The sequence below is a fragment of the Diceros bicornis genome, chromosome 3 (genome assembly GCF_020826845.1).
Source record: "Diceros bicornis minor isolate mBicDic1 chromosome 3, mDicBic1.mat.cur, whole genome shotgun sequence".
Lineage (NCBI taxonomy): Eukaryota > Metazoa > Chordata > Mammalia > Perissodactyla > Rhinocerotidae > Diceros > Diceros bicornis.
The window spans coordinates 32,597,599-32,620,858 of NC_080742.1; the positions used below are offsets into that span (position 1 = coordinate 32,597,599).

Genomic DNA, 23,260 nt, shown 5'->3' on the forward strand with positions numbered 1-23,260 from the left:
AATCATTTCAGCCATTAGTGGAATTTTTAAAAATAGATTTTATGCTAAGCACATGCTTCCGGTTTGTAATTACCACCAAGAGCATAGCTGTGCCGAACCTTAGAACTGGAAGGGTTTTGAGCGTTCTTCCAGAGCCGCCAACTGGTTGAAGACAGACCCTGAGCCTGTCTGTGGGCAAGGATGATGGGCAGCCCGTTCAGAAAGTCATGGCAAGGACCCTTCTGCCTTTATAAAACACTGTCAAGCTTTGCCCAATATCCAGGAGACACTATATTCAATGAGAGAGAAAAAAAAATTAAAGGCTGGAGGGTGGGTCTAGTAGGTCTCATTTTCCTCACAGGAAACTGAGTCACTGAAAGGTATTTTGAATTACTCAAAACACACAGCTAATTATCACCAGAGCTGGGAACACGATCCAGGTTTCCCAGTCCAGTGCTCTTTTACAGTAACACTATCTAGTCTTCCTCAGGAGAGTTGCACTGTTCTGTTAACCCCCTGATATGAACAGCAGCAATGGTAATCCTGTAACACTTCTGGAATGCTTTACAAAGCACGTTTATATACATAGTTTCATTTAATTCTTACTACTGTGGGAATTATTCTTATGAAGTAGTGTGCTTAGCACACAGACTTGACCTACATTGTTATAAAAGTTTAGTCCTAACGGTACTAGTTTGCTAAGTCTCTATTGTAATCCTATTGCTGTGCTCCACCGTCAAGGGCAATATAGTGGCCTTAGAGAATAGAGAATTGAAATCCTAATATGGTTTGGAAATTTTTTGGTTTTGCTCCATGTCAATATTGAATATCCACAAGTAAAATATAATGCGCACTTTACTGCTTATCTATTGAAAATATAAAACTATCATCAATCCATTTTTGGGAACCTACTACGTATCAGGCCAGACACATAGCGAATATGAAGATGTTGTTCTTTGCTTAACTTCAAGAGAATTGGACTTGGATTCAAGAAGCAGAAGAAATGAAATAAATGCATATCCATCAGTTCCCCTTCTAAGCTTTATTGAGGTTCAAAATTATCTGAAAAAAGGTGGAGGCATCTGAATGAGGATGGCCTCTTAGAGTCAGCACTTTTTCCTTACCTAAAGGCCTTAGCATCTCCTGCTCCCATGACCTAGAAAGCTCTTCTCCCAGATATCAGCATGACTCACTCTGACACTTCCTTAACAAGTTTTTGCTCAGGGAAAGTGAGGACTTCTCTGACCATATATTTGAAATTGCAATGCTTTCCAGGGCTATAACACCTTCCCAGGACCAGCCTGAAAGTGGAGGATGCTTTTTCTAATTTATTGACCCAGAGGAGCACATCTCTTTCTGATCTGTACAAGGGTGACTTATGGGCTGGTTGTGGCCCTAGACCTTCCCTAGTTTACTTTTCTCTGTTGCACCTATTACCATCTGAACAACTCTATATTCTACTGTCTGTTTTGAATTATCTGATCTCCCACAGCCCCTCCACTAGATACAAGCTCCATAAAGGTAGGAATTTTCTTCATGTATCTACAGTGCTTAGGAAATCACCAGCAGGAGCTAAGATGGACCCCCATGATTCCTACTTCCTGCTGTTCATGCCTTTGTTTTATCTCTATCTCACGTTAAATCAGGGCTGCTCAGCGTGACCAATGGAATATGGAGAAGCGGTGTTGTATGACTCCCTAGTTTAGGTAGTAAAAGGCATTGCAGCTTCCAACTTGTTCTCTCGGATTTTTCATTCTGGGAGAAGCCAGCTGCCATGTCATGAAGACATTCAAGCAGCCCCATGGAGTACACGGACAGCAACCAAATTGCCAGCCCCAACTTGTTAGCCAGTGACCAAGCCCTTTTGAAAGAAGATCTAACTCCTAGCCTTTGAGTCTTTCAGCTGAGGCCTCAAATATCATGTAGCAGAGACAAGCTTTTCGCATTGTGTCCTGTCTAAATTCCTGACGCACAGAAGCCATGAGAGATAATAGATGATTATTGTTGCTATAAGTCAATACCTTTTGGGGTTATTTGTTATGTAGCAAAAGAAAACTAATATAGTGCCTGGCCCACAGTAAGTTCCCAATAAATACCTATTGAATGAAGGGATAAACATAAGCAGATTTTTTTCCTAGTTTACTCAGTGATCATAATACAATGTCTGTTATTAACCTGAACAAAACTATATAAAAAGCTTTTGCTTAACAGCAACATTGGTTTGGAGTCTCAAGATGTAGGCTTGAATCTTGGATCTGTTACTTATTTTCCATTTGACCTTGTATAATTCATTTATAGTCTTTGGTTCTTAGTTCTCCTAATCTGTAAACCAGAAATAATGATAACGATTATAATTATACTGCTAATAGTACCACCAACCTGGAAGAGTCCTGTTGACATTGTAGACCCCTGGATCAGAGCTCTTCTGAAACCCACTGGAATGGGTTTGTCCATTGGGAATTGTCCTGGAATTGTCCATTGTGTGAACCAATATATCTTCTTTATTGTTGTCAGTTCCAGTTGTTGGTGTTACCTACAACCCAAAGCATCTTTATGCCAAGCATTAACACTAACATATATTAAACAATAGCAAACAAGCAACATGACACATAACAAGTAAGATGCTACATAGTAGACTCAAGTATAAGAGCTAAGAAGGAAGGGTCAGACCACTTTATCAACCATTTTTGTGAGCTGATGGCATGGACAGCTTAACGCATCTGCCTGGGAAAGTCAAGGAGGCCCAAGGGATTCTGTTTTCACAGAAATTTTGGTTTCTGTAGGTATATTTTGGAAGCCTTGGCTTCCAATTTCTTCTCTCTGGTTACATTTGACAGGTAGGTAATTGCCAGCTTAGTAGCATCAAATTCATTTTTAAATGCCATAAGAGACCAAGGAGCTATTTGTGTTCCAGAGAAGATACTCCAAGTGGCCAGACTGTGTTGTACACAGACATCAAGAAAACAAGCAGCTGAGCTCCTGTGGCTGCTACCACTCCCATGGGTCCCCAGAGAGTACAGGAGCTTCTTACAGGCCACTTGCCACGATATCATTGCCTCGTCAGATAGCTCTTCATTTTGTTCCAAGAGCAGAAGACACTGTTCTGGGCATGTCATGAAACACTAACAGAAAAAGCCATTTTATGGGATGGCGAGTTTTCATTTTTAAGAGCTGAGGAGACAGGAATTTCTCACAGTCCTGGATAGATAGCATGAAACATGGCCGCTGTGTAATTTGGCCTCTTGAGGCCTAGAAAGATGGTAACTTGAAGCAGGAGTCAAGATAATATAGGCAGGTCTCAAATCTGTTTTATTAGCTTCGGTCACATTACTTCCTCTAAGTTAGAATAACTCTGATGGGCAATTTAATTAAGCTGCTACTTGTTTTGTAAGTGCAAATAATAATCTCTTAGTGTTAGCCTCTGTTGCTCAGATAAATTGGTCAATAATGGATTTTTTAGTGCAACGATACAGATAACTTTCTCAATTTTATACATTTCTTCACGGAAATTTGCTTTGTTTTCTCAAATTATTCCACAAAGTTTAGATTTATTTATTTTTACAGCTATGAGATGGGAGTGAAATAGCTTCTGTGGGAAAAATTAAAGTCCTCTCTTTAGGTTAAAGCTGTAAATTGGAGGGCTGACCCAGTGGCATAGTGGTTAAGTTCGCATGCTCCACTTCAGCGTTGCGGGGTTCTTGGGTTTGAATCCTGGGCGTGAACCTGCACACTGCTCACGGTGGTGTCTCACAAACAAAATAGAGGAAGATTGGCACAAATGTTAGCTCAGGGATGATCTTCCTCAAGCAAAAAGAGGAGGATTGGCAACAGATGTTAGTTCAGGGCCAATCCTCCTCACAATAAAAGAAAAAATTGTAAATTTGTTTCCAAAAATTAAATCAATGCTTTTTTATTTCATTCTTAAATCATGTTCCTTGTAGCCTTCAGACTTCAGGGCCAAGTCTTGAGGCATGGACAGCTGGACCATTCCATGGACCAAGGAACGGGTTGCACCCTAGGACAAATTGGTCATTGATTAGGTGTAAGTCTCAATGCTGACTTTTAGAAAGACAATAGTTGTGAGAATCAAGAATTAAGAAAATGAGGATTTTTCTAAATCACTTTATCTCCTTCTTTGGTATATCAAAGACCGTGCCTGAAGGATTCATCTTCATGGAATTTCGTCCACAATGCAAAGGTAGCAACTCTTCGACTTATAGAGGGAGGCCAACAAGCTTGCTGACCTAGGGAGAGAAAGGAGAAGTTAGAGAGAAAGTAAAAAGTCCAAAACTGGATCCCTCTAGCCAGGCAGGCTGGAAGTCTTGAGGGATTATGAGAGGAGATATAGGTTGATCGAGGGGTTAGACGCCATGTTCTCACCCCTGTTCACAGATTTTCTTCCAGGGTTAAACTTTGGTGGAGCAGTGGAGGGGGGAGGGACTTAGAAGCAACCAGATTTGCCTGAGGAGGTCTGAGGACACTGAGATTAGTGGCCCAGCATCAGGGAGAATGTAGACCCCTTGGAGAACTTAGGTCCCTATCCATTCTTGCCTAAAAGGATGGCAAGAAGGAGGCTATAGAAAGCTGCTGGTTCTTCATGGTTTTTGTATGAAGTGTGAGGGAGTGGCACTGTGCCTGGAGAGAGGACACAGTTTCTGAGTATACATTGGACTAACATAACCAAGAGGCTGCACTGTTTGAGGACATCAAGATTAGAGGCAAATGACTCAGATCACGTGCTCCAGTGGTGGGACCCAGAAATCTGAATACAGCCACATAGTACTAATCTAGAGGAGCCACTCTGCCACTCTGCTATGGAGATCAGGGAGGGTCTGGAGGACAACGAGTCCATCTGAGGACCCCCTCTCTCGTATGCGGTCCTACTCCTCACTGAGTGTATACTGGCCTGGCCATATTGGTTATTTATGGCCAAAGTCTCTTCTAATTGGGGCTAGCTGTTAGATATTAACATTTTAAATATTATTCCTATATATATTCCGTATTTCCATAAACCATTTTAGAGGAAAATTCAGAACTCTAGAAGATAGAGATTTATCCAAAGAGACTGAGCATTTACCTAAAGAGACTGCTAAATATTTGGATCAGACTAAACATATCAGATTGGACTAAAATTAAGTTGTTCTTCCTTCTGTCACTAAGTAAGGTAGAGAACGCACAAGGGAGGTCAAATCAATTAATTGAGGATAAACAAATGATATTATTTCTGTATGAAGTTCAGTAAATTTGCAGCTTTGTGACAAATTCTAGTGTATGGGAGGTTGGAAAGATCTGGAGACTTCTGCTACCATTTAATTCATTAGCCTGCTGAGCTCCACAGAGGCAGGGATTTTTGTCTCTTTTGTTCACTGCTGTATCTCCAGTGTTCAGAATAAGTGTCTGGCACACGGTAGGTGCTCAATAGGGATTTGTTGAAGGAATTACAACTATAACATGAGGCAGACTTGCAGAGTGCCCCCTAAGAATCCCAACACTAATTCAACAAAAGCAGTGTCCCTAGTGTCATCCATCATAATCTGTAGTTGTCAGCTCCCTCTGCAAATATAATGTTTCATTTTAGGCACCAAAATTGAAGAGGGACATTCCTCCATAAACTAGAGAGGATCCAGAAGAGAGCAGGCAAGACAAGAGAATTCTGAAAACCACCAAAAGAAGGAACAATTGACACTACTTGAAGAAAAAAATGATTGATTAGAGATATGATGCTATTTTCAAATGTTAGAAAGACCTTCATCAAAGACAAATCTGGAATAAATATATGATTGCATGTTCATAATTAGACCCAGTGGGAAGAAATTATGGATAGGCAAATTTTGGCTCAATGTTACACAGAAACTCCTGACTAATTTTTCAATACAGCCATGCACCGCACAACTTCTTGGTCAACGATGGACCACATATATGACGGTGGTCCCATAAGATTACTACCATATAGCCTAGGTGTGTAGTAGGCTATGCCATCTAGGTTTGTGTAAGTATACTCTATGATGTTCACACAATGATGAAATCGCCTAATGACGCATTTCTCAGAACATATCCTCATCATTAAGCAACACATGACTGTAATGGATTGGATTGCTTTGTAAACAAAAATGTGAGATTTAATTATGGATTGTCTTCTGTTTTCTTTTCATTATTCATCAGTATTTGCCTCCCTCCTCAACTCATTTGTATATTCTTGAAAGCAGAAATTGTAAAATTTGGAACAGTAGGGTTGATAGAAAACTTTATTTTTACCTATTTAAAACTTTGCCATTAAAGAATTATGAGGCCTATTAAATAATTATGTATTATCTCAGTCCCTAAGGTCACAAGGTGGCAAACTCAAACATGAGAACATGTCCTTGACTGTTGAGTCCACATCTTCCCCTGATTGTCTGATGTCCATCACAAAGTGAAATTGCAAATTTTGCAAATGAGGTAAGATTTCATGAAGTTGATGAAAATGTTGGAGAACTGCCCAAATCACATACAAAACCATTTCCTAATGACAATTTGGCTGGGTTATTTCTGTTAATAATTGCATAAGAAAAGTTTGAAAACATGAGGATTTGATAAATGTTTCAGTAGGAACTCCAGCCATTGAGTTTGAATATCATTGGGATATCAAAGGATGAAGACAGGCCCTTGGCAAAACTGATGAAGCTCTTGAATAATTTCGAAATATGATCCTTTTTACATTAGTTTGACAAAAGTCATTCAAAACATAAAGGATATTGCTTCATGTTATTGTGAAATTGGATCAGAAAAATTATTTTCCTCAGAACACAGTAAACATTTTATTTTGTGGTTTGATGAATTATATATAGCTGCTGGCAACCTAAATTTTGTTAAATATTAGATAAAAAAATGTTCCCCATAATGTTTGCTTTTATTTTTCAAGTTGAATTAAAAAAGAATTTTCACCCCATTTTGTGAAATTTGGTCCTTGCTTTTAAGTAGAGTCAATTTTGGTGGCCTTTCTAGCACTAATTATCCTCCAGCAATGAAAAACTCCTGGATATGTTTCCTCTATTGGGCATACTTTTTTTCTCTTAGTTTTGTCAAAGAGGGACAAACCATATCAGTAAATAGTATACTTCTACTCGAATTACCCATGTGGACATAAAGGGAACAGTGTCTTATTTGCCACTAAGCATAGGGCTAAGGACATTGTACATAATCAATGAATAATTCTTTATTCATTCATTATTTATTTATTTATTCATGCTAGGCACTGAGGACATGAGAAAGATTCAGTTCTTTCCTTCATGGACTCTACAATTCTGCAGTTATTCTGACTTAACAAGTTATCCTTACTAATATATTCAGTACAGAAATACCTTTTTATCACAAATGTAATATATGCTCATTGTAGATGAATTTAGAAAATAAGAAGGAGGGAAAGAAGAAATCAGATGTAATTTCACCACTAGGAGATAAAATCTGATGATATTTGGGAATAGATGCTTACAGACTTTTCTTACTACGTGTGCATATAGTACATATAGTTATACATTTGTACATTGTATAAATATATACAAATTATATAAGTATACACAACTATACAAATTATATAAGTGTATACCAGTATATATTTGTATATTACATAAGTACAGATATTTTTAAAAGATATTTATACTATACATACTATTTTATAAATTGCTTATCTCACAGATATTTTTTAATAAATGTAGATCTACCTAGTCATAATGACTGAAAGGTATTCCATTATATGGATATGCCATAATTTATCAAATTTTCTACTGTTAATCATCTAATTGCTTCCAAATTTTTTACTATTATTAACTATGTAATCATCTTCACATACATTTTTATTCATTCATCCATCCTTTTTCTCAAAACAAATATTTTACAGCATGTTAAAGCTTGAAATTTTAACTTCTTGAAGATTTAAAAGTTAAGAACATCAACAAAAACTTTTAAACGTTAAAAAACAGGCAAAACTAATCTACAGTATCAGAAGTCAAGATAATGATTGTCATTGAGGGTCAGGTGAGTGTTTTGATTGGAAGGGGACATAAAACGAGTTTCAAGAGTGCTTGAACTATTCTATGGTTTGAACTGGGGGTTGGTTACATGGGTTTGTAAAAATTCGACAAGCTATATACTTATGACTTGTCACTTCAACTTTCTTGTATTTATGTTACATTATCAATGAAATAAGTTAAAAAATTATATTATGGTTTGCCTCTATGTTATATCCTTAGGTAAATTCTAAGGATCAAATACTATTATCATTTTAAATTTTTTATAATTCATGTTGCTAATTATTTTGTAGAAAGTTTGCACCAATTTTGACTCCCACCAACAATATATAAATTGTGATTTTTTTGCATTCAAATTAATACTTACTATCATCATTTTTCTAATTGTTAGTAATTTACAAATTAAAAAATTGAGTATTTATTTTTCTCTCTAACTTTGTATTTGGAAAATTTTCAAACTTATAGAAAAGCTGAAAGAATAATATAATGGACACCCATAGATCCTTCATTAGATTTGCCAACTTTTAACTTTTTGCCACATTTGCCTTCTCTCTGTCTGTATTTACATACACACTCACATATATGTATAGACTTGTGTGTATGTATATACATATTTATTTTTATATTTCTGAACTATTCGAAAAGAAGTTTTAGACATCATGACAATTTACCCCCTAATGCATCACTTAAGAATAAGAATATTCTTTTATGTAACCACATTATCTGTACCACATCTTAAAAAATGAACAATAATTTCATGTTATAAGTAATATCTAGTCCGTATTCATATATCCACAATTGTCCCAATATAGTCTTTTCTAATTGATTTTTAAAACATAGTACAAGGTTAATAAAGTTCATTCACTTATTGCATTTAGCTATTTTGTCTCTTTAGTCTCTTTTGACCTAAAACAGTTCCTTGACACCATCACCCCATCCTGCTTTCTTTCTTGACATTGAAATTTTTCAAGTCTAGGTCACTTGAAAACCTTCTGTTTGTTTTCAAATGTGTATGACCATGCCTGATTTTGCAGGCTCAGATTACAAAATTATTATAGGTTTTCAGAAGCACATGTATCAGTAACTATAACAAATTTTTATTTTTGGCTATTGGTTAATCAGAGCAAGACACTGGATCTCCAGTTGGGCACCAGATGTTTTTACTGATGAAAAAAAGAAAGCATTCAGAGCTTTTACATCTTACGTTATTACTTTGATCATATAAGGAATAATAGTGACATTTCATTCTCTGGAAAGTATGGTGAGGATTTTCCTTCATATTGACACAATATATTATTCAATGAATCAGTTAGTATAGAACCCGTTTAAAAGACCTGAAAATGCAGTGACAGCCAAGAAGGATATTTTGAAGTTTGAAGTGATCCCTATATAAATAGAACGGATCAGCATAACTTTGGGATAAAATTAGCCGACAGTTTGTGGACTCTCCAGCATGTGCCTGTTTGCTTGGTGCTGCTCTCCTGATAAACCACAACAAAGCTTCAGAGGGAGAGGAAGGATGGACGGCACCGTTGCCCCAAGGACTAAATCTGCAGCTGCCAAGCTAGTTAAGAGAAATTTCCTTGAGGCTCTAAAGTTAAATGACTTCGGAAAATTGAAGGCCATTTTAATCCAAAGGCAAATAGATGTGGACACAGTTTTTGAAGTTGAAGATGAGAATATGGTTTTGGCATCTTATAAACAAGGTAAAAATTATAGGAGTAATTGTAAAAGCTATAGAAAATAGATTTTTTTTTTAATGCACAATGTCAGTCACCCACTCTAAACCTGTAGCTCTTATTGTTTCTTTAAGTATGTATTTTCAAAATATTTCTAACTTAATCTTTTCTTTCTTTTTAAACTAGACCACATTACGGGCTGATGTATACATATGATATATGTAGATATCTATCATATATATATATAATTTATATATATTTTTTTTCTTTTTCTTCCTTTTTCTTTTCTTTCTATATCCCTGTGCCTGGAATTTGAAAGCCTGGACACTCATATTTAGTAATGCACTTTTCTTCTAACTTTTCTTGTGACTATAACGACATAAAGAAAACATATCTAGATTATGGCTAAACAGGCTGCTGAGACCTAATCCAGACAGAGTGACTGGCTTGGGGACAGACTGCTAACTCTCTGTTAACACAGCCACTTAAAGATATAGCATCTTTATGTCCATCTGGATGAAAAAGAGGATTTTGCCCCCATTTGGAGGGTTAATGAATGGGTAAGGCTGTGTCGTGACGAACCTTGATGGTCCTCATCGTTGTAATGAGTTTTCAGTTCAGGCACAAAAGCTGAAACCAGAAAAACCAAAAAGTTAACTTGTTTTCTTTGGCTACAATGATAGATCAAAATTGTAGATATACTTAGAGTATCTGCCTTAAAAAAAACTAAAGAAAACAAAATTAGAACCAAATTTTTTTTATCAAGACATTTTCTGGAACTCATGCTTAATAAATCGGAAATAAATTAGAGACACTCAGATTCTGATTTCCCAAATCAGCTAGTTAATGGGGGAACTTGAGTAGCGAGGCCATCTGGTGAGCGGACTGCAAACAGACACCGTGTTCAACATCACTTCAGTTTAAACAAAACAGATGATAAGGTCTTGTGTGCAGCATTTAGAGAGAGAGGGTAATTCCTTTTTCATGTTTAAAATACTTTCCATTCATATATAAATCATCAGCATCATCATTTTCAGAAACTAATGCTAATGGTATATATTTCTACCTTAATTTACTATGTTCTGATTGTCAGTTCTGAAAGAAAGACAGGAGAGTTGAGGCCAGTTACTGTGTTTATGATTTTTACTTGAAGGCTTTATAACAAATTGGCATTGCTGTTTTGGCGGGAAGATAAAGAAGAGGTCTGTTTTTTAAAAAGTAGTTGATGGGGGTTCTGTTGAAAAGAAAAAATGTATACTGTATAGTTAGGTTACTTTCATCTTATGGATTTGTCCAGTAAAAGATTGTCTGAATGCTAAACACATTTTTAAGGTACTTTTTAAAATTTATATTTGTGCCCAATGTAAAATAACTTAGGTCCAAGTCAGCGGGTAATTTAATTGACCCTGAGTTGTGAAGACTGCCTCTTCTCATCTCTGAGCATGCCAAATTGCACAGATCATGTGAAGGTTCTGAGGTTGTGAGAAAGTTTTAGGGGCAGGCTCTGGGGAAGAAGGGAGTTGTTTCCCCTGCTTCCAATGGTGTCATCACCCCTGAATGAGAAGAAATGCATTTAAAATTTTTTCTGTCAATATGAGTTGTCCCCTATGGTCCTCATAGAGCTAAATTTCATTCACGCCAATGGGTGTTTTCATAGTGTTAGGACTGTGGGATGTGGCTTTAAATTAGGGAGACAGTAAATTACACCCTCTGGGAAAGGAAAAGAACAGTTCCATTCTTATGCATGCTGGGTAGACGTATGCACAGAAATAATAGGATTTGTGGTCATATCTTTGGGGTTTGTGCAAGAAATCGTGTATGTGTGTGTGTGCACATGTGTGTATAGAGAAAGAAATATACTTATTCTGTTTAAAATATGAATATATAAGAATCTGTCTCTTCAATCTTAAACTTGGATTAAAGTCTCATCATTCTTCAAAGTTTCTTGAAATTTTTTCACGTGTCTTCTAACCCAGCTATCAAACCTTTTAATATTTCAGTCAGATGGAAGTGATAAATAGAATCTTAGTTGCCAGCCAAGAAAGTAGATCTAAGTGGTTATATCAAGTTCTTAAGTCACAAAGGAATTCCCAGGAAACTGTAGAGCTGAGCAGGCTACACTGGTTAGTTAGTTAGTTAATTAGCTAGGGTTAATTAGTCCTTTCTGAATAATTCTAAGGAATGAGAACTTTTCCTGTATGGCCTTGAAGGATTAAACTTTGTGAGACTTTATCAAATCACAGTGGACTTCTTGGATGTTGAACGCTGTTGAGTTGCTATACACTAGTTTTTGATTTTTTTAAAACACTTTTGAAAAGCTCTACACAGAAAAGTGTACAAATCATAAGTGTGCAGCTTGATTAATTTTCACAAAATAAACAAACCTATGTGACCAGCATTCAGATGAGGAAACAGAACATTACCTGTTTACTTTTAAAGTGTGGGAATCTTCAGATTTTAGATATTTTTGGCTTAATAAGCAAGGCAATGTGTAAAACCTATAACAGATACCATGGTACCTTTAAATTTGCTTGTGTAAATAATAATATAATCTATATTCAACATTTGATTTTCCTGCAGAAGATCAACAGTAGTATAATTAATCCCAAACCATTTTTATTTCCTATAGGATATAGCACAGCATTTTTCCTAGGATCTCAAAAAATGACCACATTTTTTCCCTAAATATAGTATGTCTAAGCCAGTATGAAAGTCAGTTTATAATTTTTGGAAAGGCAACTCAGAACTCCGTTCACGAAAAAATCAACTTGAGATCTAAACATTGCTCCCCCGAACCCACAATCTAATTAGTACACTAATAGTCAAAAGTGGACCTCCTAAGCAAATATTGTGTGGGTTTTGTGAGGAAGGTAGCACAAAGTGTCTGGAAAGTCACTTCTGCTTCCCCATCTCAGGGAGTAACTTCTCTTACCCATGCGACAGAGAACAGATTTAGAAGCCAGCTTCCAGAGCTCAGATTCAAACGGTGGGTCCTGCCTAGCCCGCTACACCTCACAATGATTCTTAAAGTTAGAGAGATCACATTTTATTTTTTCAAGTTATTTTATTTTTTTAATTTTTTTTAAAGATTTTATTTATTTATTTTTTCCCCCCAAAGCCACCGTAGATAGTTGTATGTCATAGCTGCACATCCTTCTAGTTGTTGTATGTGGGACGCGGCCTCAGCATGGCCGGAGAAGCGGTGCGTCAGTGCGCACCCGGGATCTGAACCCTGGGCCGCCAGCAGCGGAGCGCCCGCACTTAACCGCTAAGCCACGGGGCCGGCCCCTCAAGTTATTTTAAACTTCGTAATTAAACCTTCAGATAAAATCACATTTTATTGGTTAAAAAAAACTTCTCTCATACTTTGTAAAGTAAGCATTAAAAACATTCTGGTTGGCGTTTGAGATATCTCCTAAAGAGTGGCAGAGGTATGAGTCTTAAAAGCAAAAACAAGTAAGCAAAATTACATCCATTTAAAATGGGAATGACATGAAGAAAAGTTAAAGACATGAACAACTTTTTAACTTCCAGAAGCAATAATTAATTGAATAGTCAAGGGATGTCAACGATATAAAGTTTATTATGAGCCAAGCATGCAGTCTTTAAAGTGAAAGCTGAGTTTTGAAGAAAACTCAAACTCTATTTATATTTGCTCTTCCTTGTGATCTCCATACTGGAAACGTGAACGTCTCTAAAGCTGTTTCCAAAGATTTTTCCGACTACACATTTCGATTCTCCTTCAGACGTATGAGCCTTGGCTCATTAATGATACAGGCAGAATATCATGCTTATCTCTTTCATATGCAATTCCCTCGTCAGCAGGGTTAATCAGAGTCCTTTTATTAATCAGTGTAATGAGCTTATGTACTTCGTTTATGGCCAACAGCCACAGGTTCTGTGGTTGGTAGTCATATTTTTAATTAAAATAACCAATGAATGATTTCACTGGAAAACTTTCTGGCAGGTACTCTGTCTACCTTACTAAGTAGCAACTGCCATCCAAATATCTTGAAAGCTCTTATTTCTACTCTCTTAATGAATACTCTCTTTATCATCTAATTTTCTTCTTTGCCAGAAATTCGCTCTCCTACTTTCCTATTACCAGCCTAGGGTTCTTTTCCCTTCCTAGATGTTCAAACTATTTTATTTTAAAATTTCCATTTCAAACTTACTTTTTTGTTCTCTCCTGGGAGAACTCTGAGATTTATCCTCGAAATATTAACTGTTAAAAAATAGCCAAGAATTGTGCTTCAGTCTATAATCCTTCAGGACTGTGTAAATACGCGGACACAGGCAGAGCAAATGTCTGCTAATCCAGCCAAAAGCAGCGTGTTTAACCTTTGGCTGTAATAACAGAGGCTTCCCGTGTGGGGGGTTCTTTGGACTCAGATAACATTATAGCTGATAACTGTTGCAGAGCCCAGGCTTAGCTGAAGGTTTACCAGACATGTGTACATCCCCCCAAACACTGGAGCAGAATCAATCTTCTCTTCCAAAAGATGGCCAAACACTTCCCTCCTTACCGTATTTCCTGAGCCAGGGAGCTTTCTACTCAGCTACTCAGGGCATATCTCTTTGGTTTCAGATTTAAATTCAAGACACACACACACACACACACACACACACACACACACACACAGGATTAGCCTGCATATTTTTGTAGGAGTAAAACTTCTAAAATCCCTTTAGAACTTTTGCATACAAGTAATATTGGTTTGGAAGTGAACCACATGTAGTCTTCAGAGCACTGATGGCTATTTAAAAATGTGGGGGAGACCAGAGATTGAGTTGACCTCTGTCAGTACTAGTTACAAACACGGGCATTTATGCTGCTTAATCTCTACAAGATCTTTATCCTCATTTGTGAAGTGGAGGCTTTGTCAAGACCCTCTCTAAATCCCCTGCATGCTGATAATCTATGATGTTATGAGGGGAAAATTATGTAAACAGATTATGGTCTGGGGAAGGTAAAAAGCAACTGTAGATACTATAAATCCACATGAGCATGGTGTGTAATTGAGAGTTCTCTGTGGGATTTTTGCATAGGAGGAAGGATCTGTATTTCTTTTCTTCTTCTCAGCTAAGCTTCTTGCTCAAGCAGAGCTGTTCTGCAAGGAGGCATCACTGCACACGGACTGCCGACCTGGGGCGAGAGGGTACTTGGTTTCCATTAGGTGAGGCAGCAGGTTCTTCACTCCCCCCTCAAGGGCTTTGTTCCCAGGTTCCACTACACCTTTGTCCTTTGTGCAATCTGAGCACACAGTGAAAGGGCAGCCTGGCATCTGCAGAGGTGAGCAGAGGGGGGCCCTTTGAAAGACAAATGCTAAGAATAAATCATAGTGTAGGTTCTGAAGCCCTGGGACAATTCTGCTGTGGAAAGAAGGCAGAGTATGAAAAATGAATCTGCCTGATTAGTTAACTGTATTTCTGTCATGCTGTGACCATTGGTGGTTATATTTTGGAGGACAAATTCTGATCTCTTGACATCTCAGCATCAACACAAGTATGTTAACAGGAGCTGCATCACGGTGGTTTTTGAGGATGGCTTTGCCTCAGGTTTGGTCCTCAGTGGGGGTAGGTGTGGTGGAAAGGACACTCACTCATTTCCACACTTGATACGTAATAACCTGTGGCCGCAGCCTCATTTTAAGGTAGTAATTATATATGCGCAGCCTCCTTGCTATGAGCTGCTCCTTTCTCTGCAGATGGTTTTCCTGCTATGCTCAGAGTGGAATTATCCAGAAACTCTTCCTCCAACACCACCACCAAAGTTCTGCAACACAGCTTCACGATGCACTTCAGCGGGCCCTGATCCATATCCCACAACCTGTCCTCTTCCTATTTCTCCATTCGGCTCCCTGGGGGCACCAGCTAATGTGTCTTGTTGCCACTCACCTACACACATTGCTGTCTAGGAGAGATGAGTTGTAGGCACAATTCCATTCGCCGGGTCGCCTGTATTCCAGAACTGGTGGTCTCCGAGTCCAATTTACTGGTTAATGATCATGATTATAGGAGATGCAGATGAAACCGATTGAGAGGCTAAGGATGACTGATTCATGTAATAAAGGGGTGGGATAGATTCTCCCAGTGCTACTGGGAATTTAGGAGGAAGAAAAAAAAATCAACAAGCAAATGCATTTCCATGTCAGAGATGTGACTTATTATAGATGAATTCAGGATCTTCTTTCCTTCCTCATGGTTTGTGAAGCGGGCTTGGGGCTAAACCTATTCTGTTCCCACAAAGACAAAAACAGATGGAAACATGCATTGTGGATATCCTGAGTCCCTTAGCTTGGCCCGAGGCAGGCAACTCATGGTCTAGCAGGCTCAAAAAGTGGCAGTTTTCTCATCTGGAAAATGGAAGGCTTGGACTGGGTAAGCTTCCCCCCAGTGCTAACATTCTGTGTTTCTTTGATTTTAAATCAAAATGGAGTTTTCTTAATCAGCTCTCTGTTGCTTCCTTGTTAAGATCATTTTTCTTCTCGTTGCAGAAGCAGGCCTGAACTTCCAACCAGTGGCTCCATAGAGCTGCCTAATCTTTCCTGCTAATTGGCAGGCAAAACACACTCTGGTTTTCAGGTCTGGAACCAGCTTCTTTCCAAGACAATTAGAAGAGTCTGTCTTTGTAAATAGCTTGTTGAAGAATTTTGAGTATTAAAATGGCTGATTAAGTATTGGTGATAATGTGGTTCATTCATTATCAAAAGCAGGCTGCATACCACAGAGCTGAAAAATTTTGCTTGGAACACAGATTCAATGTACATAGCTAAATAGAAATGTATAAATGGATATATATGCCTATATTGTGTGTGCGTATCTATTTACACACACACACACACACACACACACATATACTACAGGCACAAAGTTAATACTCCAGCCCAGGTTGCCTGTGATTCTGTTTATCTCTGCCAGGGAAAGGCCATATCACCAATATCTTGCCTTCTCAGTGTCTGGAATCTTGAATTTGTATCTTAGATCTTAATTCTATTAGTTGAATACAGATTCCTACATAAATTCAGATAATCCCATGAGGGTCACCCTTTGAACAATCCTCAGTTTATTAGAACTTGGTGTGAACTAACTTTGGATTTCTTTTTAAAGAGCAGATTTGAATAAGGGGAGAATTGGAGAAAGAGAAAGCAAAATTGCCCTAGAATTCTTAATGGGATGAAAAAGGGATTAATGTGTGCGGGTGTGTCTAGGGTGGAGAGTGGGCTGCAGAAAAACAAACTTCAGGTTGGATTCATTCATTGCCTCAGGATTAATCAGCATTATGTATCACCCTATATATGACCTCTTTAAACTAAACTACTTTTTCCCTCTGGATAGGGGGACAAAAGTTTATTTTAATTTTACTTATTTTTATAAATAGTAATACACGCACAAGATACTAAATTTAAAAGCACAAGGGGGGCATTCAAGGACAAGTAAATCTATGTTCTTGTTTTGCAGCCCCCAGTTCTTGGAAGTCACTGCTGTAACCAGTTTCTTGTTCTAGGTGTTTATAAATATTCTTGCATATGATGGCATATTATGCATACTGTTCAGCTCCCAGCTTCTCTTGGTCAAAAATATATCTTGAGATTTTTCCATATCTATATACATAGAACTACCCCCTTCTTTATAACGGCTGATAGTATTCAATTGTATGGATGTACCATAATTTGTTTAAACAGTCTCCTATTGATGAAGATTGAGGCTGTTTCCAATTGTTAACCTTTAAGAACAATGCTATAGTGTTGTGCATGTTCTTGCCCGTAGGCTGAGTTGCCAGGATTCACAACTCCTGGGAACTTCATACTCTTCACAAAAAGTTCAACACAAAAAGTCTTCCTGGGACTTATGTAATACAGTGGCCCTTATCGGGTATTTCACACACGAGTGATTATACTTGTAGCATAAATACCCAGGAGTAGCATGTATGTAGTGTTTTTCACTTAAATGAGAGAATTTTAAGATCTGATCACCAGGCCCACTTTTAATGTGGTCATCAGCCTCTGAGTGCCCTCCACATGCTCATCACTGGTGCGCAGAAGCATTCACGGTATTCTAGATTTATTCTGACCTCATCTAAGCAGTGAAGAATACAACTTTTACTTCTCTTGTTCTGGGCACTGCACTTTTATTAATGTAGCTTAAGATTGTACTAGCTTTTTGGCAGCTCCATGCCACTGTCGGCTCATTTTGAGATTATTGTCAATTCAAATCCCTAGGTCTTTTCTCAAATAAATTACCATTAAACCATATTCTGCTTACCTTGTACTTGTATAGTGGAATTTTTATAACCTAAAAGCAAACTTCTGATTTATCCATGTTAAAATTTGTTTTGTTGTTTCATCCCTAGAGTCTCTTCTAAGCTGTTGAGCTATTTCTACATCTTCATCTTGCCATTCATATTTCATCTTTCTGTACCTATTTTCCACTCTGCACTTATGGTGAGCTTAATGTCATGGCTCTAGTATTGACATTGAAAGAAGGTTTATAAAGTTTTATTTGTTATAGCTTGTCAAATATGGCAATTGTTAGAGGCTTGGATAAAAGGAGCTAGCTCAGTGTTTAGAACTCAAAGGTCAGAGGGAAAAAGGAGAGATATGGGAAAGAGAGAGAGAGAGAAGAGGACGTTTCCAACAACTAGTGGGAAAAATTTATCTAAGATCTCAGTTCTAGGAATAACTATGATTCTTCTCACCAATTAATTTGTGTATAGCTTGTCGGTATAGTTAATTGTGCAACACATCATGTTTTCCTGTTTATTTTGGCTGCTAAAAGTTCAAAGGCTAATTTTGCAATGTGGTTTTAGTGTACGGGACACAGTTTACATTTTGTGTACTTATCTTTGACCTCTTTTTATTTTCCTACCTTATTTTTTCTGTGCCCTTATTTTCTAGATCATTAGAAAACCTTGTATTGTGTAAAATTTGTGAGTTAACTTAAATTCTTCTTTGGAAGGACATATTGTATAAGTTGACAGGCAGGCAGATAAAACCTTGGTGTGACAAGTTTTTTAAAGACATCAAATACATTCACACCTTAGATTGACAACAACAGCCACAACTATAGGGAAAAAGAACTGTGATGCAATAAAAATTATAAGCTTGTAACTAATGGCTTTGGAAACAATGGTTGGGAGTTAAAAAATTCTTTAGTAAGAGTCTCCTCGACTCTACTCTCAGGTAAAATAAAATGCAATCACATAAGTGAAGGTCTCAAACTCAAATTCCTTGGAGAGCCAGGAAGGTAAAGTAAATAAAGGAACAAGATAATAGAGAGCAGTAGATACAGTGAGAACTCGAGAGCGCCTGGCCCACTTAAGAACACCCAAATATGCTACTAAACTAACCATTTGCAGACTCATCAGCTACTAGTTTACAACTTCCAAATCATTTCCCTCCCAATTTTATAAATGTGACCAAAGTAAAATACTTTGTAAAAATCCTCACAAAACAGGGAGAAATTCTAGGCCAAGAAGTTGAATTTTCTCTTCTTTTTCAGGGTATTGGTTGCCTAGTTATAAATTAAAGTCTTCCTGGGCAACAGGCTTGCATCTCTCCGTCTTGTTTGGTCATGTGGAGTGTCTTCTGGTGCTACTGGACCACAATGCTACAATCAACTGTAGGCCCAATGGGAAAACCCCTCTTCACGTGGCTTGTGAAATGGCCAACTTGGACTGCGTGAAGATCCTCTGTGACCGTGGAGCAAAGCTCAATTGTTATTCCTTAAGTGGACACACAGCTTTACACTTCTGTACAACTCCAAGCTCCATTCTCTGTGCCAAGCAATTGGTTTGGAGAGGTAAGCCTTTCTGGGTGGCTGACATTGTCATCACTTGCACACTCATGGTTTCGAAATGTGGTGATCCTTACTTAACTCAGACGATATAGCAGGAATCCCCATGCATGAAGCCTCATCCAGGGGGCCCTAAAAATATATATATATACATACATACATATATATACAAAATATATACATATACATATATACACAACATACATATATATATACATGTATACACCATATACATATATGTGTTGGCCCCTGTCATTCAGTGATGATCACATTAGAATCTTATTATTTTTTAATTGTAGGAGGCTCGTTAATTTACACATTTATTTAACAAATATTTATTTAGCACCTATGATATATCAGCTTAATGTGCTAAGTAAGTGAAAAGAGAAAATAGTATCTGCCCTGAAGGAGCTTATATTCTAATAGAGGAGATAAGCATTAGCAAAACAGATTCATAAACATATAATTGTAAGTTGGGAAAGGAGCAAAACAAGGTATTATGAAAGAATGTCAGGAGTGACCTATTATAAAATGTATAAAGACGTTTCTAAAGATATGCTATGTAAGCTGAACTTTAAGAATGAGAAGGAGCTAGCCACTAAAAAAAGGAGCCAAGAGGAAGAGGAGTCTAGGTATAGGGAATAGCATGTGCAAAGTTGCTAGGAGAGCAAAAAACTTGGACTATTCAACAAATGGAAGAAGACCAGGTGGCCAGAGTGTCATGGTGTCGGGTGGGGTGGGAGGGTAGAGGGTAGAGGGGAGTGCCACAAGATGACATTGGACATGTTAGATCATATACAGCTTGCTGGGGGCCAAAGGATGGGGTTTAGAAATGGAGCCACTGAAAAGTTCTAAGCAAGACAACGACATGGTTTAATTTTCACTTAAAATCATCATTCTGGGGCCTGGCCCAGTGATGTAGCAGTTAAGATCAGGTGCTCCACTTCGGTAGCCCAGGATTCGCAGGTTTGGATCCCAGGTGGGGACCTACGTACCGCCCATCAAGCCATGCTGTGGTGGCATCCCACATACAAAATAGAGGAAAATTGGCACAGATGTTAGCTCAGGGACAATCTTCCTCAAGCAAAAAGGAATATTGGCAACAGATGTTAGCTCAGGGCCAATCTTCCTCACAAAAAAAAAAAGAGAAGAAAAGATATGAACAAACTTTTCACCAAAGTAAATATACAGCTGGCAAATAAATACACAAAAACATCCTTGGGGATTAGGGAAATTCAAATTAAAATCATAATAAAATACTATTATATATCTATTTGAATGGCTGAAATAATTTTTTTTTTTTAATGTGACATTATTAAGTTCTGGCAAGGATGGAGAGCAACTGGACTCATACATTGCTGGTGGGAATGCAAAACGGTACAACCACTTTGAAAAACAGATTGGCAGTTTCTTATAAATTTACTATACAACCCATCATGCCACTCTTAGGTATTTACCCAAGAGAAATGAAAACATGTCCACACAAGAACGTGTATGCAAATGTTTATATCAGCTTTTTTTTTTCAAAATCGCCAAAAACTAGAAACAATCCAAATGCCCTGCTACTGGGGAGTGGATAAATTGTGTAGCATCTATGCAAAGAATTCTACTCAGCAACAAAAAGGTCTGATTTACTGGTGAGTGCAACCACATGGATGAATCTCAAACACATTATGCTAAATGGAAGAAACCAGATTTAATTTATATGATATTCTGAAAAAGACAAAATTGTAGGGTCAGAAAACAAATCAGTGGTTGCTGGAGGTGGGGTAGAGTGAGGGGATTAACTACAAAGGGCATGTGCACATGTGTGCGTGGAATCCGAATCTGCGAACCCTGGGCTACCAAAGCGGAGTACGCAAACTTAACCACTATACCACCTTGCTGGCCCCCTTTCCTCTTTTTTTTTAAATAGGTTGTTTGTTTTCTTATTATTGATTTGTGAGAGTTCTTTATATATTCTGGATACTAGCCATTTATCAGATATGAGGTTTGCAAATATTTTTACTCATTCATTGCCTTTTTATTTTCACAATGGTGTCTTTAAAACAGCAGAAGTATTTAATTTTGATAAATTCAATTTATCAATTTTTACCTCTTATGGTTTGTGCTTTTTGTGTTGTATCTAAGACATCTTTGACTAACCCAAGTAACAAAAATTTTCTCCTATGTTTTTGTATAGAAGTTTTATAATTTCAGGTTTTACTTTTAGGTCTTTGATTCATTTTGAGTTAATTTTTGTATATGGTATAAGGTATGGATTGAGGTTCATCTTTTTTATATACAGATGTCCAATTATTTCAACATCATTTGTTGAAAAGACTATGCTTTCACCATTGAATTGCCTTGATATCTTTGTCAAAAATCAATTGGTCAAATATGTATGGATCCATGGATTGATATATCTATTTTTTGCTAATGCTCCACTGACTTGGTTGCATTAGCTTTACGTTAAGTCTCAAAATTGGAGTGACTCCTCCTAGATCAGCTGTAAACATGAGAAGTTTCAGATCTCTTTGAGACATCAAGGTGTATAAGTCAAGGTTGCGCTTAATATAAAAGTATGGCTTTCAGAAGAAAGCTCTGGACTAACACTGTAAGTTTAGGAATTGTTGGCCCATAGAATGTATTTGAAACCAAGGAAATCAATGAAATCACCTAGATAAAGAGTGTAGCAAGAGAAAAGAGAACCTAGGACAAAGCCCTAATAAATTCTTACATTTAGATGTTAGCAGAATGGAGAAGAGCCAAAAAAGGAGAGTGAAATGGATTGATAAGTCAAGTTGGAGAAAACCCAAGAGCATTTTTGACATCACAGGGACTAAGAAAAAGGCAGGTTCAAGAAGGAAAGAGTGGTCAGCTGTACTGATAGCTACTGAGAGGTTTAATTAGATGTTCATTAGATTAATTGAAAGAATTATCACTGACAAAAATAGCTTTAGTGAAGTGGTGGGTGTAGAAGCTAGCTTAGGAGGTGCGAATGGGAGGTTAGAAACTAGAGATGGCATATGTTGACAATTGTTAAAAGAAGCTTGGCTGCAAAAGTAAGCATAAGAATAGAATGATTGCTGAAGGGGAAGGGGGTGTCATAGGAGAGTATTATTTACAGTTGGAGATCAAAGGAAATGTTTGTGTGCTGAAGGAAACGACTTATAGAAAGAAAACAGTGGAAGATGCATGAGACAAGATAACTGAAAGGTCCAAATCTTAGAAAAGTTGAGACGGGATGAAATCCAGAGACCAAGAGACACATCCTCATTTTTAACAGATGGGCCAAAGTAAAAGATGGCTTTAAATGCCAGAGCATTTATAGATTTGGTGGTGGTAAGATGAGGGAGTTCATATCTGATAGCTTTCCCCCCTCAATATGTTATGAGGCAAAGTTGTGAGCCAAAAATAAGAGCAGAAAGGGAGGAAATTTTGATGAGACAGGGAAAGGTATGGAAAGGTCATGGGGAAAGAATGGGAGAACAAGCTTAAAGATGCCATGGTCTTCTCAACCTGAGAGAATTAAGGGGAAAAAAATTAGCCTGGCTTATTCTCCTTCTTGCCTGCCCCGGAGGAAGGGCCTGCTGCAGAGACACATGAAGAGGGGTCGGCACCAGCTGGTCCACCTTACCACTTGTGGTCACCACTGCATTTCACATTTACTCATACATTTATTTTTAGATTTATTTTTATCAATATTTTAATTAATTAATTTAAACTTTTAAGCCTTTTATTTTTAAAAGTTGTAGAGAGTTAAGAAATTATCTATTTGTTTATTGACTATTTATATCACTGCCTTTCCATGTGACTTCA

At 37.5% G+C, this 23,260-nt stretch overlaps 1 protein-coding gene across 1 annotated transcript in view; it reads left to right on the forward strand.

Moving 5' to 3' along the window:
- Positions 1-9,504: 9,504 nt before the first annotated feature.
- The window catches only part of ASB4 (ankyrin repeat and SOCS box containing 4), a 63,200-nt gene continuing 49,444 nt past the window's right edge, over positions 9,505-23,260 (forward strand). The window contains exons 1-2 of the mRNA XM_058568689.1: positions 9,505-9,691; positions 19,166-19,465. Of these exons, the coding sequence (XP_058424672.1) occupies positions 9,505-9,691; positions 19,166-19,465 (487 nt within the window). The remainder of the gene's footprint in view (positions 9,692-19,165; positions 19,466-23,260) is intronic.